The 17842-nt window shown below is 42.0% G+C and overlaps 1 protein-coding gene across 1 annotated transcript in view; it reads right to left on the reverse strand.

Annotated features, from left to right (window-relative positions):
• MGAT4D (MGAT4 family member D) overlaps positions 1-17842 on the reverse strand; it is a 242233-nt gene that overhangs the window by 21946 nt on the left and 202445 nt on the right. Inside the window, exons 13-14 of the mRNA XM_073604110.1 lie at positions 14624-14702; positions 8480-8537 (exon numbers count right to left, since the gene is read on the reverse strand). Coding sequence (XP_073460211.1) covers positions 8480-8537; positions 14624-14702 — 137 coding nt within the window. The remainder of the gene's footprint in view (positions 1-8479; positions 8538-14623; positions 14703-17842) is intronic.

Here is a 17842-nt window from a genome sequence, read left to right on the forward strand (position 1 = left end):
ACAATGACCCTAAGTACACAGCTAAAATAACGAAGAAGTGGCTTCACAACAACTCCGTGACTGTTCTTGAATGGCCCAGCCAGAGCCCTGACTTAAACCCAATTGAGCATATCTGGAGAGACCTAAAAATGGCTGTCCACCAACGTTTACCATCCAGCCTGACAGAACTGGAGAGGATCTGCAAGGAGGAATGGCAGAGGATCCCCAAATCCAGGTGTGAAAAACTTGTTGCATCTTTCCCAAAAAGACTCATGGCTGTATTAGATCAAAAGGGTGCTTCTACTAAATACTGAGCAAAGGGTCTGAATACTTAGGACCATGTGATATTTCAGTTTTTCTTTTTTAACAAATCTGCAAAAATGTCAACAATTCTGTGGTTTTCTGTCAATATGGGGTGCTTTGTGTACATCAATGAGGAAAAAAAAATGAACTTAAATGATTTTAGCAAATAGCTGCAATATAACAAAGAGTAAAACATTTAAGGGGGTCTGAATACTTTCCGTCCCCACTGTATATAATATAATATATCAGGCAGATGCCCAATGTCAAGGAGGTAAGTGCTGGTGCAAAGAAGGGCAGGGATCACAAGGGAAAGGTAAAGATAGACGATGAACAGTGAAATGTGATGGGACAAAAATGTGCATTACTCTAACGGTAAACTCACTACTGTTGGACGCCATATCGGTCTGTATCACAAATATGACCCCAAAGTGGTTGGGTTCCTTGCTTTAGAAGCGGTACCCCCAGATGTTAGAAGGGGGTGATCGAGACAAAATCTTATTACAAAGAGAAGCCCTTTGGATAGAAAGGCTGAACGCCACTGTTCCACCTGGCTTGAATGTAGTTAATTCCTTTAAGTCCTTTCTCTAATTTATCGGGTAACCGACTCTCTATCATCTGGTGCTCCACTGTTGTAATTTGAGGTTGATGATTTTAACTGCCTGTTATCTATACTGCCTCGCTCGCTATAATTTATCCATGTATTATATCCATCCTTGTCTGCTTTCTCAATGGGCCATTTATATTGAGGAATGTTAAATCCTCTCTGTTTATGCAAAAAAAAAAATTTATTACCCTCATGCATTGCTTGTGAATATGTTTAGTTGATATCTTCACACTTATAATGTGTCTGCTATAATGCATATGTACTTTACATTGTATCTGCATTGTCGGGCTCCTCCCCCTGCTTGCTTGGGCTGTCTCTATCTGGCCTTGGCTTCCTGAGTACTGTCCCCATGCGGCGACTGGTGACTAGACGGCCCCCCCTTCACTAGGGGTGGTTTGTCTGGCTGCTTGTCTATGCCTCAGCCGGGGCCCCAAGGCCAATGCGCAAGTGTGCGCGCGCTGCCTGGGCTTTGTCCAGTGGCGTTGAGGTGCATGCGCTCTACACGCGCGGTACTCTCTGTCCACTGGCTCTGTGAGGCTTGTGCGCAGGCGCGTGCGATCCACATTCGCGCACGCTGTGGGACCCTTGATCCTGTGACGTTATTGGACGCCAACGCTGGCGCTAACGCTGCCATTACGTCACAGGGTTGGAGGACATATATAGCAGGCATGCCCCGCTGATCAGAGTGGCTAGCGTTGGACCCGGAGAGGCTCCGTATCTGTGTCAACATAAGTCAGTCCACTTACATTACCTACTACACGTCTGTCCTTTGACCACACTTGCCTTGGTTGTGACTGCGATCTGGTAGGCATTACAGCCATATTATATTGAACATACAAATCTTATCACTATTTTTATAGATACTGGATCTTGTTTCCAAATGCCATGACACTTTATATTGCGCATATCTCGTGCAATTAGTGCTAGGCTTATTTTATTTTTTGATCTATATTTATCCATGCCAACCTAAGCAAGCGGGATATCTTCTCCGGGCCCCTCATATCAATACCCATTTGATCAAGGCAATTATCAACCCCTGTCACCATTGCACCCAGTTTGGTTGTATTCTCTGGTTTATTCCTTGGCATTTTCTTTCCCCTTGATTGTATGCTATTTCACCACCTTCACAGTCCTATGCTTTGGTTTCCACATTTAGCTTTCATGCACAATTAATTGGTTATTGACTTATTTTTGTGTTTTTTCTTTTGGTATATGGACCCACACCATCTTCACCTCCTCCTTCCCCTGTTCTCCACCCCCTTTTTTCCCCCCACTCTGGATTCTCCTTCCTTTTATCCCCTCCCCCCCATTTTTTGCTTTTTCCCTTTTTGCTCTGATCATCTTTCTCCTCCCTCTCTCTCTTCTTTTTTTCCCTTTTCTTCTTTCTTTCCTCCGCCTCTTTCCTCCGCCCCCCCCTCCCCTTTTTTTTATCCCATCACATTTCACTGTTCATCATCTATCTTTACCTCTCCCTTGTGATCCATGCCCTTCTTTGCACCAGCACTTTCTTCCTTGACATTGGGCATCTGTCTGATATATTATATATATATTTTTATTCCATTTCATTCAGACACTAGTCCTCTGGTGATTTCCTATATATGTCCTTCCCAATCGCCGCGGGAGGCTTTGCCTGGTTGTTCTGTGCCTTGCATATACCGAAGCATGGGTAAGCAGCCCTATTTATTTGATATAACTTCCTTTACCCCTTTCCCCCACTACATGATCTTGTAACATTCCCCATATTTTTGTATTTTTACTTTATCTGCAGATGTATTTCCTGATGAAGCGGCAAACCCGCGAAACTAGTAAAAATATTATGTCATCTGTGTATTCTTTTAATATATTCTGTGTTGTTTTTGTATTAATAAATTTTGTTAATTTTACATTTGATTTGTATACTGCTACATACCTTTTTTACATGTACCGAGATAGTCCGCCTGCCTTCTTTTTCTTTGGCGAGTCTGGGGTGGGGCCCTCACTCCCAAACACTCTCTTTAAGTAAATTTGGATGATGGTACATTCTATAAACCTTTATATATTTTATACTGTCTTGTGAGCCCATTCAATTTTCTTAGTCAGTAAATTAGATGTGTAATTTATGCCCTTAGAAAGCCTGAAGGTGCTCCTTAGATTTTGGGCCACTCTGTGTCTAGGCTTCAAAAAAGTCCCATACATGTGGTAACTCCATACTAGGAAGGAGTAACAGAATGTGTTTTGGGGTGTAACTGCAAGTATGCCTGTGCTGTGTGAAACAATTTTTTTCACAAAATTGTCATTTTAAAAATTTATTTACTTTCATAATTTTCCAAAGAATTGTGAGGAGAAAAAAAAAAAAAAAAAAAAAACACTTCAACATGCGTCCACAACTAAATACCTTGGATTGCATACTTTCCAAAAAGGTTTTTTTGGGGGGAGGTATTTGTACTGCCCTAACATTTAGGTCCTCAAGAAATGAGAAAGGCAGTCAGCACATCAGGACTGATCAATCTTCAAATGTATATACATACCATAGTTTGTAGACTATATAACGGTCACACAGACTAAATTATATACACTGATTTGGGTTATTTTTTAAATGTAGCATAATACATTTTGGTCTAAATTTAAGAAAATTATTTGCAAAATTTTATAACAAACTCAGTTGTGATTAAATACCACCAAAAACAAAGCTCTGTCTAAAAAAAATATATATATAAAAAAGTAACTTGGGTACAGGGTTGCAAGACATTGTCATTTAAATTACATTACAAGCAATGCCATTTAAAGTGTGACAGCACAGGAATCTGAACAATAGTCTGAGCAAGAAGAGGGTGAAAGGTTCCAATATTGAGGTGGTTAAGGAGAGAACAATGAGAGGTATGTGTGTCATAACATGCAACTATGCTTTGTATACCTGCATATCGACACGAGAGGTGGACAGAGGAATCCTCCCAGCTGGGACATTGTATTCTAACAATGAGACTCCTCTGCTGTCAGAGTACACTGAATAGTAGCTGCAACCGCAGATTGACAAAATGTTTTCCAACATTTCTGTTTGACAGAAGTCGATCTAACAATCAAATTCTGTCTAAATGAGACTGCCATACATTGATCGACATTTTAGTCCATCTATGAGCAGTTTTACCTTTTCTTGTTCTAAACTGTTTCTGTGTGGAGACAGCCACCCTGGTAAAGGAGCAGAGCTTTGCTTCCATATTGTTAGAACCGCCTCCCTGATAACTACTGATTGATTTAATGTCAGATGGGGTAATATTAACAAATACACATAATGTATGAAGCAGAGAGATCCTTGCACTGCACATGCAGCTTCCTCTGCAGCAAGGGAAACCTTGAGCAGCACAGTAGGGATATCACCAAATGCTGTCAGAGATAGTATCTTAACCCTTTTGCCAGAGCTTTTTATTGTTTTTTTGCACACATTTGAAAAAATTAGCAACGGTTTATCAAGCTCGAAATTTTAGTAAAAAAAAAAAAATACTTGGACATTAATTTTAGGCCACAAAATGTAATATTACTTATTTTTTGTTGTGTCGATTAACCACTTGGTGTCCGCGCTATAGCCAAATGACGGCCACAGCGCAGACTTGAATTTCCGGGAGGCCGTCATATGACTGCCTCCCCTTTGCACGCTCCCTGCGCTGTGATCACTGATTCACTGAGACTCAGGTGATCACAGATCCGAGTAAGGGGCTAATCCTGGCCCCTTACCACGTGATCAGCTGTCAGCCAATGACAGCTGATCACATGATGTAAACAAAAGCTCTGTAATTGTTTTTTTTTTCTCCTCACGCTGATCACCGGCTTATGTGCAAGGGACATCGGTCCCGAAGAGGAAGAGGCAATTCTGCCTCATCTGTGCCCACCAGTACCCCCTGCCAGTGTCACCTGCCATTGCCACCTGCCAGTGCCCACCAGTGCCATCCATTAATGCCCATGAGTGCCACCTATCAATGCCCACAAGTGCCACCTATCAATGACCACCAGTGGTGCCAATAAGTGCCACCTAGCAGTGCTGGCTATCAGTGTAACCAACCAGTGCCGATTAGTGCCCATTATTGCCACCTATTGGTGCCCATCAGTGCCGCCTCATCAGCGTACATCAATGAAGGAGAAAAATTACCTGTTTGTAAAATTTTACAACAAAATATAAAAAATATAATTTTTTTTTTTTTTTTTTAATTCTGTCTTTTTAAATTTTTTTTTAACAAAAAATAAAAACCGCAGAGGTGATCAAATCCCACCAAAAGAAAGCTTTATTTGTGGGAAAAAAAGGATTGTCATTCAAAGTGCATCAACGCTGAAAGCTGAAAATTGGTCTGGACAGGAGGGGGGTTTAAGTGCCCAGTAAGCAAGTGGTTAAATAAATACCTAACATGTCAATCCTTAAAATTGTGGGTAACAGCAGCAAACTTCGGCACCCTAAACTTTCAATAAGCGTCACTTTAAAGGTCCTACATGCCATCAGTTTAGAATAATTCATGGCCCTAGAATGATTGTTCTCACTCCAGTAATGTGTGTAGGACAATCAATGTTTTCCTCATGTACACTGTTGCTGATAAAAGGATTTTTAGAAGCAGTTGGGCATTTTTTTCAGCTGCCCCTGAACTCTCCTCTATGTTATCTTATCAGTACATGTACACAGGGTCGTTTATAGTCGTTTCTAGGCAGTTGAGTTTAGAAGCATTTTTTGGAGCGCAAAAAAATGCGTTGAGGACAGATGTTCAGAGGCATTTGAAACGCCAAATGCCTGTAACAGCTTGAAAACGCGGTAAATCGCGTTTCGTTTACAGACTTTTGTTTTACAAATAGCTAAAAATGAAAAATTCTTCTAAACGCAAACATGGCTAAATGCGCCATGTAAACACTGGTTACTATCTGTCAAGTAAAATCATTCAGGAGAGGTTGTAAAAACATACTGTGTACATGAAGCCTTAAGCCTCGTACACGCGATCAGATTTTCCGCAGACAAAGCATCAGGCTTTTGTCCGAAGGGCGTTGCCCATGAACTTGTCTTGCATACAAACGGCACACAATTGTCGGCCAACAAACACGAACGTAGTGACGTACTACATGGCTTTTCAGCTCTTTAGTGCCACCCTTTGGGTTCCTTCTGCTAATGTTGTGTTTGGTGAGCATTGATTCCGAGCATGCGTGTTTGTACTTTGGACTTTTGTCTGATGGACTTGTGTACACACAATCGGAAAATCTGACAACAGACCGATGTCCGCGGAAAATTTAAAAGCCTGCCATCCAACATTTGTCTGCAGAAAATCTGACACCAGTTGTCCAATGGTGCACACAAACAGTGGGATTTTAGGCCAACAGTCTGTCAACACACAATTCACGGTGGAAAATCCGATCGTGTGTACGAGGCTTAAGAGTGTGCAGATTGTATTCCCCATCTACAGCGGGGAGGGGGGGGTTGACAGTTGAACTTTGCTTACAGGTTCTTACTAGGTAGGGTCTCCTCCCTCTGTCCACCGGCATTTGCCATGCAGTTTCAGAGTCTGCAGTTAGGACAGTGGATTACTTGCATTACTGGGCATGCGCCTGCTTCCGCCTTAACCACTTGCTGCCCGCCATATAGAGGCAAAGTTGTTTTCAATAACCTGACTGGGCGTCATATGGCGCGCATCGCTCGATCGTTGTTGAGGTGTGTCAGTCTGACACACCGCAACTCCGATCTAGGTAAAGAGTCTCTGACAGACTCTTTACCACGTGATCAGCCGTGTCCAATCACGGCTGATCACAATGTAAATAGGAATAACTGGTGATCGGCTTTTCCTCACTCACGTCTGACAGACGCGAGTAGAGGAGAGCCAATCGTTTATTAGCACAGCCCCCCCTCGGATCCCGCCCAGGACCACCATCATGCCGCCCAGGACCACCAGGATGGCCATCCACACTAGACCACCAGGTATGCCCCCCCTAGACACCCAGGGAAATACCAATCTGTGCCCAGACAGCTGCCAATCAGTGCCCACTCAATGCCTACCACTGCCAGTGCCACCAGGGATGCCCATCAGTGCCGCCTATCAGTGCCCATCAGTGCCGCCTATCAGTGCCCATCAGTGCCGCCTATCAGTGCCTATCAGTGCCCATCAGTGCCGCCTATCAGTGCCCATCAGTGCCACCCATCAGTGCCACCCATAAGAACCCATCTTTGCAGCCTTTCAGTGCCCATCACTGTCGCCTATCAGTGCCCACCAGTGCCACCCATGAGTGCCCATCAGTGACGCCTATCAAGGCCCATCAGTGCTGCATATCAGTGCCACCCATCAGTGCCGCCTACCAGTGCCCATCAGTGCCGCATGTCAGTGCCCGCTCACTGGTGCCACCTCATCAATGCCTGTCAGTGACGCCTTATCAGTGCCCATGAGTGAAAGAGAAAACTTATTTACAAAATTTTATAACAGAAAGAAAAGCAAAACTTTTATTTTTTTTCAAAATGTTCGGTATTTTTTTGTTTAGCAAAGAATAAAAAACGCAGAGGTGATCAAATACCACCAAAAGAAAGCTCTATTTGTGGGAACAAAACGATAAAAATTTAGTTTGGGTACAGTGATGGATGACCGCGCAATTGTCATTCAAACTGCTACAGCGCTGAAAGCTGAAAATTGGTCTGGGCAGGAAGGTGTATAAGTGCCCCGTATTTAAGTGGTTAAAGCTGGCTTGTCAGATTTATACACATTCCTGGCTGAGGAGTGCCTATTGCCTGCACAGGAACTGCATTTTTCAGGAAAAATTCAAGACAAAAGGGTAGCTTTATTTTAGCGTGCTGCTTAACCACATTTAACGCTTCTAGATGTTTCCCATAAGAGAGCAAATATTTACAATTTGAGTTTACTTTAAGGGTCCATGCACCATAAGCTGACCGGGTGCATAAGGCCATATAGAGAATTTTGTACAGGTGTTTAGAAGCATTTAGTGTTTTTTTTTTTTTTCTGCCAGAAAACTCCTCTCAAAAACGTGAACTAGAAGGGTTTTTTTTTTCTGCCTCTAAACGCTGAGCTTAAAATATGTCTCTAAATGTCTCTAATGTGCATGGACACATAGGAAAACATTCAGCTGCTTCTACAGGTAAAACACGAAGGGTGAAACATACATTTAGGACTGTGATTACCTTAGTCAAGGTTTAATTCAACAGATGTTTATTTTTCGTTTTAACTATGTAACTAGGAAGAAACTAAACATATATAGTTACATAGTAGGTGAGGTTGAAAAAAGACACAAGTCCATCAAGTCCAACCTATGTGTGATTATGTGTCAGTATTACATTGCATATCCCTGTATGTTGCAGTCATTTAGGTGCTTATCTAATAGTTTCTTGAAACTATCGATGCTTCCCGCTGAGACCACCGCCTGTGGAAGGGAATTCCACATCCTTGCCGCTCTTACAGTAAAGAACCCTCTACGTAGTTTAAGGTTAAACCGCTTTTCTTCTAATTTTAATGAGTGGCCACGAGTCTTGTTAAACTCTCTCTCTCTAGACCAAGAACAAAAACGTTTGGGAGGTGGTAGATGAAGAATAGTAAAATCAATGTTCACTTTAGAATGGACACTGTAAGAAAGTGATAAAGAACCATTGTTTACCTATTTGTATGAATCCATCTTCATCTATTTGCAATGCTTCTGGAAGATTATTAACCTTCTGGGAAAAAAAAAAAAATGTGTCTGCATGATTAATATAGCCAGTATTAAATGTAAAACCATTTTAGATTCATTTTCATTTGATGCGTCAGATTTTGTTTCAGAGTTTATTAAACAAAATTTCAACAACTGTGCTGTCTGAAGGTTTTCCTCACTGGATGTGATTTAGGTAGATATTTTAGGTGTAGTTCTGCATACTACAGTACTTAGTTGGTTCAGTTTCCAGCCCTTACTGAAAAAGTCACGGTGGTGTAGCAGCCCATTCGACGTAACGCGTGTAGGGGTAAGGAGTCGCAGTAGCAGCGTCATCCTGCGAGCATCTTGTCATTTCTATGCATCCTGAGCCCGCACTGATTAGGTGCTGCGTTTGTGAGTAACATTTTAATGTTTTAATGAGGAAATAAACAGTTTTGATATACAGAGAGCACTAGATTTTGTTATTCCCATGTGCACCGGACCCCATTGAGGGAATTTGTACTGGCTGGTAACCATCTAATCATCCGGAGGCAGCACGGAAGGAATAGAAGTTCCATGACCAGCTGATCCGTTTGTATCCCAGAGAGGGAACCTGCTTTTTCTGACCTTCTGGTGAAACAGGGGTCAGAACGTGAGGTGAGCGGCTGGGATATTGAGGTGGAGGAGAGCACTTGCATTTTCACCTTTATGCACTGGTGGTGTGTTGTGCGTTTTTTGTGCAGAAGACTCTGAGGATTATATTTGTGCATTCAGACTCTTATTTTTATTCCATTCATTTTTTGAGAGTGTGAACTTTATCTTTATTGTTCACTACTCCCACTTAGGGAACACGTATATTTCATTATTGTGTACTTTTCACTCAATTGCAAGTTAATCACATATTCTTATTTAAGGATCTATTGGGAGTTAGGAAGCGCAACACTGTTTTGTTATGTATACAGTACTTAGTTGTTGGTAAATTTAGCTGCTGTTATGCAAAATATGAAGTAAAATTCCAACAGTCAAGAGACATTACAGCAGTAGTGGCTCCCATAATAAAAATATAATAATCCTCTGTAAATTTGTTAAAGCTAACCTCCGGCTTTCTTTTCACTAGAACTGAATGGAATGATCAGTCCCAGCATAGATCATACCTCTGTACCATGTTGTTCTGATGTCTGCAGATCTCCTGCTATTCTGGGTTTTAGTTGTGGCTTTGTACCATGTGACAGTCTGTATAGTCTGATGTAGACAGAATGCCTTTCATAGCCACTTCCTGCTCCATCTTTGGCCTAGAACACACCCCTCTGTAGTCTCAGACTCTGCAAATGATGTAACTTCCTTCATAGCTCTGATGGTGGGTGTAATGGAATACATCCTAATTGGCATTTAATCCCACCCAGTCACACCTGCAGGAAGAGTCCAAACCAAATCTGCATGTTTCTTGTTGTATTTATATTTAATGTGTTATATAGATGATGGCAGACTGCACACCTGTATATGTGATAACCTTGTAGTAATACACCTTATTGATGTAGCAATAGTTCCAGCCACAATCAGACATTTCATATACACAAACTGAGCATTTCATATATACAAAGCCAATTTTATCTATAGTAAGCTAAATAAATTGTAAAATTCACAGGTTTTACAAATGTGATGTTAATTGGAAATTGCAGGCAGTAAGTATGAGAGGCATGCAGAAGTTATGAGGCAGTGCAGGTATGTGCAGGAGAAAAGGGCAATGGGTATGACATAGGAAAGTGTGTGCAAGAAAAGGGTGCAGATGATATAACAGGGGCAGTATGTACAGGGGGAGTACAGAGGGCATAATACCGGACACTATGTATAGGAGAAAAGTGTGCAAGAATATGACAGCAGACAGTATTTACAGGGGAAAAAATTGATTGCTGATTGTATGATGGGAGGCAATATGTGTGGAATGGGTATGCCAGGAAAAATTAAAGGGGTTGTAAACCCTCTTTTTTTTTTTTTTTTTTAAATTACAAACATGTCATACTTACCTCCACTGTGCAGTACGTTTTGCACAGAGTGGCCCCAATCCACCTATTCTGGGGTCCCCCGGCGGCGCTGGTAGCTCCTCCCCGCAACAGGTGTCCACGTCGGAGAAGCACTCTCCTTGGTGGACACCCGTGCGGGCGCGCTCCGAAGTCCTGCTTCTGCATGTATTCACACAGAAAGCGGGACTCGACCCCCCCACCCCCCAAGTCATTGGATTTGATTGACAGCAACAGGAGGCAATGGCTGTGCTGCTATCAGTCAATCCAATCAAGAACCGAGACGGGCAGAGAGGTAGAGCAAGTCTCCTCCGTGGGAACAAACTGGCTCAGGTGAGTAAAACAGGGGGGGCTGGTCGGTGTCAGAAGCTTTTTCACCTTAATGCATAGGATGCATTAAGGTGAAAAAACACAAGGGTTTACAACCCCTTTAATGCAGGAAGAGGGGAACAGTGCAAGACTGGAGGTAGTATGTGCAGAAGAAAAGTGCAGAGGATATTACTGGGGAAAATATGTGCTGGAAATGAGTGTAGAGGGTATTACAGGGGGAAATTATAATGTGAGGTGCGGAGGGTATAACAATGGAGAGTATGTGCCATGGAGGCATGCAAAGGTGTGACAGGCCAATATGTGCAGAAGTGTGTGCAGGGTATGAGAGCAGTCGGTACACCAGGAGTGTAATTTGAAGGGTATGACAGCAACAGGTATTCTTTTGACTCACAAATTGCTGTCACAGGTCTTTCCATAATTAGCAATAAAAACACTAGCCATTCAGGTGAATGACAGGGGTGGAGAAATGTGCCCCATAAAGTATTTGAAACCTTTTTAAAAATCTGAGCAGCAGCACCACGCTCTTCAAACAGATGGTTTTCCAGAGGAAGAGTAGATGTTAAAATTGAATGTAGCCCTGGGGCCTCTGTTTGAGGTCTTGCCTCACATCTGTCATACTCTTACTTGCAATGATTTTAAAAAGCTCTTCAGTGAGAGGCTGAGACGTCTCCCCCTTCTGTTCATGTCCCCACCGCAGTTGGGGATTTTACAGTTTTGGCAGCTAGTGCACATGCTCAGCTTTCAATGTATTTTCTACCCTGAGCATTTCCTCCCTATCACATCTGAGCAGCCCATGTGACTATAGAGTCACACATGTGGGTGTATACACAGTGGTAAATGACAACAGTTTTTTTATATTTATTTTACTCAGTATCCCAAATGGCCGTTTTTGTTTTTTAACTTGAACATGTGACCAGTAGCAGAGGACTTGAAACCCCTCCTGCCACCTTTTCCCTGCAGACAGGCTGGGAAACACCTGGGACACGTTACAGCTGTGTATTAATTAGGAAAAAGGGTACCGGCGGTCCCCAGGTTACAAACAAGATAGGGACCGTAGGCTTGTTCTTAAGTTGAATCTGTTTGTAAGTTGGAACAGGTACATTTTTTAAGTGTAGCTTCAGCCAGAAAATATTTTTAAGCTTTTTGGATAGCATAGGGAAGGTTTAACACCCTTGTAACGTTTGTTTTGCTGTGTGTGCCCATGTTCAGAAGATTTCACCTCACTTTCTGTCCCAATGACAATTGGATTTTGAAAATTTTGGGTTGTTGTGGAAACAAGCCTTGGTGATAAAGCATCACTGGAGGTACCTTTTACCCATGATAACTCTTACAGGAGTGAATTTCCCTTTCTAGGGGTAGATTTCCCCTCACTTCCTGTTGTCTACCACCCTTTGTAAGTAGGAGTAGGGGTAGATTTCCCCTCACTTCCTGTTGTCTCCCTCCCTTTGTAAGTAGGAGTTGTTTGTAAGTGGGATGTTTGTAACTAGGGGACCGCCTGTACATAGAATTTTTTTTAAATTAAAGTAATTACAATGCCATCATCCACATACAGAAAGAGAAGTAAATTAAACAGTATGTGTTTAGTATCACTTTCAGTCCTTACTCTAGAATTGATTACTATTTCGTTCCTCACTCATCTCTCCACTTAATTGTTGCTTTTACAATAGAGCCCATATCATATTGGATCATGCTCTAGTTTCCATCACTGTAAACATAGGCCACACCCAAGAGGGGTTCTGGTGCGCTGTATTTGATTCCGGTCACAGCAGTGAAGGTGAAAAAAGCCATTTCACAGGACTTTGATAGCCAACAGAACACGCCAGAGATGCCCACTCTCCCCTCTCATTTTTATATTGATACTCAAAACCCCTATTACGGTGTGTAAGATCAACCCTAATGGTAGGGTTAGAAGACACAACAAAAAACGGCCTCTTATGGCATTGCTCTATTTACAGAATTTTTCGTTAACAAGCTGGCTTTACAATCCCTAACCTCCTTTAGAAAAACCTATTCTGAACTTTCCAAATACAAAATTATTTTAATAAATTTGGAAGCATTAAGCATTGCTAATCCCCACCTTTGACTAAAGGTGTGGTAGCGGATTACAGAGTTTAATGCACACATACTGGTCATGGATAGGTTAATGCATATACACTGCAGACTTCCAACTAAACACGCAATGTGTTTGCGAGTTTGGGAAATCGCATGGTGCAAAAGCACCATGCAATTTTCCTTGCAGCTGTGACGTTAACCGCTTGCAGACCAGCCACCGTCATTTTACTGCGCCAGGTCAGAACAATCCCGTGAACCATCATAGCTATACAATGGGTCGCAGGATCAGGATAGCAGGCGCGCCGCCAGAGGGGGTGCCGATGCTCATGACCGCCAGCCACGAGTGATCACAAGCACGAGAGACAGAACAGGGACGAGTGTGTGTAAACTGAACCACGATCCATCACTTCCTCTAGTCAGTCCCCTCCACTTCAGTTAGAAACACACACTAGGGAACACACATAACCCCCCGATTGCCCCCTAGTGTGAACCCCTTCCCTGCCAGTGACATTTTTACAGTAATCAATGCATTTTTATAGCCCTGATCACTGTATAAATGCCAATGGTCCCACAAATGTGTCAAAAATGTCCGATGTGTCCGCCATAATGTTGCAGTCCCGATACAAATTGCAGATCGCCGCCATTACCAGTAAAAAAAAAAATAAATAAATAAAAAAAATGCTATAAATCTATCCCCTTTGTAGAAGCTATCACTTTTGCGCAAACCAATCAATATACGCTTATTGCGTTTTTTTTACCAAAAATATGTAGAAGAAGACATATCGGCCTAAACTGAGAAAAAATTAGATTTAAAAAAAAAAAAAAAAAAGGGATATTTATTATAGCAAAAAGTACAAAATATTGTGTTTTTTTCAAAATTCTCGCTCTTTTTTTGTTTATAGCACAAAAAATAAAAAACCACAGAGGCGATCAAAAACCACCAAAAGAAATCTCTATTTGTGGGAAAAAAAGGACGTCAATTTTGTTTGGGTACAGTGTCGCACGACCGTGCAATTGTCAGTTAAAGCGACGCAGTGCCGAATCGCAGAAAATGACCCGGTCATTCAGCAGCCAAATCTTCTGCTGCTGAAGTGGTTAAAAAGGTGCAGGTACCTTTTTCCTGTTTTTCCTGCAGGTAAGCAGTCCATTCAAGTGAATGGGCTGCTGTGCCCGTGCAAACGCAGAGGTGTGAACCAATACTTAGTATTAAACCTACACATTGTATGTCTGGGCCCAGTGTGCAATGTCTACAGGGAGAACATTGACCGTGTTCTATATGTAACTTGTGAGCTTGAAGTGTGTGGACTGCAGACTGCGTGTGCTGCAGGGAGGAAACAGAGGAAAGACCAACCAATATATGTGTGCTGGGTGTGGGATCTTACTGAGGGAGATCATTTGTTTTGCTGGAGGTGTGACGTCACTGGGGAGGGACTAGGAAGTTTCTGAATTGAACAGAAGCAAAATGAGAGTAGAACTTAGAAAATATACAATAAAAGAAGGACATCCGTGGCTTGTATATGGTTTTAGTCTCATCATTTAAAAGCACACCTTAGACACCCCACTATAACAGCTTTCGGGCATGTGGTCTACATGTACCAGTCAAGAAAGGTTCCAAGTCCACACAAATCACATGTATGTGATAATAACACTTACATTACCACAACTGACAATATATTCAACTTACTATACCTTTTCAACATTTTATGCAGAATATTAGCCATACATTACTAACCTCTGCTGGTAACGCCTGGACGGTGGTGTTAAACAGCTTGTCACCTGGATGTTCTATATTTCCACTCCTGAATAGATAGCTAAAAAAAAAAAAAAAATTTCAGTAGGTCATTTATTTTTGTTACCATCACTTTGCAGTTCACTGGAATTTGAGGGGCCATATGTGGATAGTGGTTTAACACTACCCACAGAACACAGCAATATACACTCACCGGCCACTTTATTAGGTTCACCTGTTCAATTGCTTGGTAACACAAACTGCTAATCAGCCAATCACATGGCAGCAACTCATTGCATTTAGGCATCTAGATGTGGTGAAGACGACTTGAAGTTTAAACGGAGCAGCAGAATGGGGAAGAAAGGGGATTTAAGTGACTGTGAATATGACATGGTTGTTGGTGCCAGACGGGCTGGTCTGAGTATTTTGAAATACTGCTGATCTACTGTGATTTTCACAGACAACCATCTCTAGGGTTTACAGAGAATGGTCACAGAAAAGAGAAAATACCCAGTGAGTGGCAGTTGTGTGGAGGAAAATACCTTGTTGATGTCAGAGGAGAATGGGCAGACTGGTTCGAGATGATAGAAAGGCAGCAGTAACTCAAATAACCACTCATTACAACCAAGGTATGCAGAATGCCACCTCTGAACGCACATCACATCGAACCTTGAAGAAGATGGCCAGCAGCAGCAGACCACACCGGGTGCCACTCCTGTCAGCTAACAACAGGAAACTGAGGCTACAATTCACACAGGTTCACCAAAATGGGACAATAGAAGATTGGAAAAACGTTGCCTGGTCTGATGAGTCTCAATTTCACCTGCGACATTCAGATGGTAGGGTCAGAATTTGGAGTAAATTACATAAAAGCATGGATCCATCCTGCCTTGTATCAATGGTACAGGCTGGAGGTGGTGGTGTAATGGTGTGAGGAATATTTTCTTGGCACACTTTGTGCCCCTTAGCACCAATTGAGCATTTTTAAAATGCCACGGCCTACACGAGTATTGTTGCTGACCATGTCCATCCCTTTCTGACTACAGTGTACCCATCTTCTGATGGCTACTTCCAGCATGATAATATGCACCATGTCACAAAGCTCAAATCATCTCACCGATGGTTTCTTGAACATCACAATTGAGTTCACTGTACTCCAATGGCCTCAACAGTCACCAGATCTCAATCCAACAGGGCACTTTTAGGATGTGGAACAGGAGATTTTCATCATGGATATGCAGCTGACAAATCAGCAGCAACTGTGTGATGCTATCATGTCAATATGGACCAAAACCTCAGGGGAGTGTTTCCAACACCTTTTTGAATATATGCCACGAAGAATTAAGGCAGTTCTGAAGCCAAAAGGTGGTCCAATCTGGTACTAGCAAGGTGTACCTAATAAAGTGGCCAGCGAGTGTATAGTCCACACACTGCACCTGCATTTTACATTCTATTTAAAAAGTGTGGTGTGGAGACTACAATGTCCTTCAAAGTGTTCTCAACAGAACACTGCAGGGAAGGCTTCATTATAGAAGGTCATGTGACCTGTCAAGGACATGCGACCAATCCCCTTCTTCAGGCACATGAACGGTTCTTCACCCGCTTCAGAATCTTAAAGCCAAGTAGAAAGCACACCTGTATAGTGCACAGTTTATAAATGTGCTGGAAGGTTTTTCTCTTTGTAAAGCAACAGTATCATTGCAGCACAGCTAAATCTGAATGTGACATGTTTCTTTAACCTCTTCCCACCCGCCGTCGTTATATGCATGGCACTCCTGTATGAATCGCCGTAGCTGTACAGCGGCTCACGCATGCGCTGCTACAGTGTGCCCACGGGTCAGGCAGACTCGATCTTCGCCAGCGACCCACAATTGCCTTGTACACAGGCAGAACGGGGAATGTAAACAAGGCATTTCCCAGTTCTGCCTAGTGACATGTCAGAAATCTTCTGTTCCCAGTGATCGGGAACAGTGATCTCTGTCATGTCACTGGTAGCCCATCCCCCCCTACAGTTAGAACACACCCAGGGAACACACTTAACCCCCTTGATCGCCCCTAGTGTTAACCCCTTCACTGACAGTGTCTTTTTTCAGAGCAAATGTTTTTTTTTTTTAAATTGGCGCTCTTTGCTTGTTTATAGCGCAAAGAATAAAAACCGCAGAGGTGATCAAATACGAAAGCTCTATTTATGGGAAAAAAAAAAAAAGAATATAAATTTTGTTTGGGTACAACATCGCATGACTGCGCAATTGTCAGTTAAAGCGATGCAGAGCCGTATCGCAAAAAATGGCCTGGTCATTAAGGGGCAAATTCTTCCGGGGCTGAAGTGGTTAAAAGAAAACTAATAATTTGTACAAACAAGAGGTTATCATACAGCGTTGACACATGCTGTATGATAACCTCGTTTGTACAAAATTATCCAGAAAATAATAAAAATTATGGAAAAAAAGAAAAACGAATAAAAAAAAGTACTTGGGAAAAAAATATCCATAATTCACGCTGTTCTACTATAAATAAAATGTCTAGGGATGCTCATGTGTGCTTATATTTTTGCAAGGTGCAACTAATTTCAAAATAGGGACTCATGCACACAGGACGTTTGCTTTACTCTTCTGGGTGCTAGAACTCCTGGCAGAAGAAAAGCTGCTAAAAAAAAAAAACACACCTAAAGCCGCGTATTGCACATGGGTTTTTAGCATTTTGAATTGTATTTAAGCACGGCAAGTGTTTGATCATTAACAGATTCCACCGGCGAGAATATTCGTTTATTCTGGCCACTGGAATATATTAATTCACACGTCTAAGCGCATTTAGACACATTTACAAGTTTAGGTGTGCTCAGCGAGGTTTCTGCTCTTCAGCCGCTCTCCTGAATGCGCTTTTGATGCGTTTTTTTTCAGCTTGTAAACAACTCATATATACAAACCCCTATATGTGCACGAACACCTAACTTAACAGAGGTGCTTTTACAGGCTGGACAAAAAAAAAAAAAAAACCCACTAAATGTCCGTAAAAGCAGGTTTTTCTTTTAAGTCCAGTGTGTATGAGGCCTTACTTGTTATAATCTAGCAGTGTAAAATCACATTACAATATTTGGACACTATAATGAACTATAATGCCTATTTTAAAATGACCTGTGCCATACAGAAATGACAAAGATGAATTTGCAATTCTACTATCATTATAACAAAATAGAAAAAAACAAAAGAAATGCTGATTTGT

Source organism: Aquarana catesbeiana, linkage group LG01 (genome assembly GCF_042186555.1).
Source record: "Aquarana catesbeiana isolate 2022-GZ linkage group LG01, ASM4218655v1, whole genome shotgun sequence".
Lineage (NCBI taxonomy): Eukaryota > Metazoa > Chordata > Amphibia > Anura > Ranidae > Aquarana > Aquarana catesbeiana.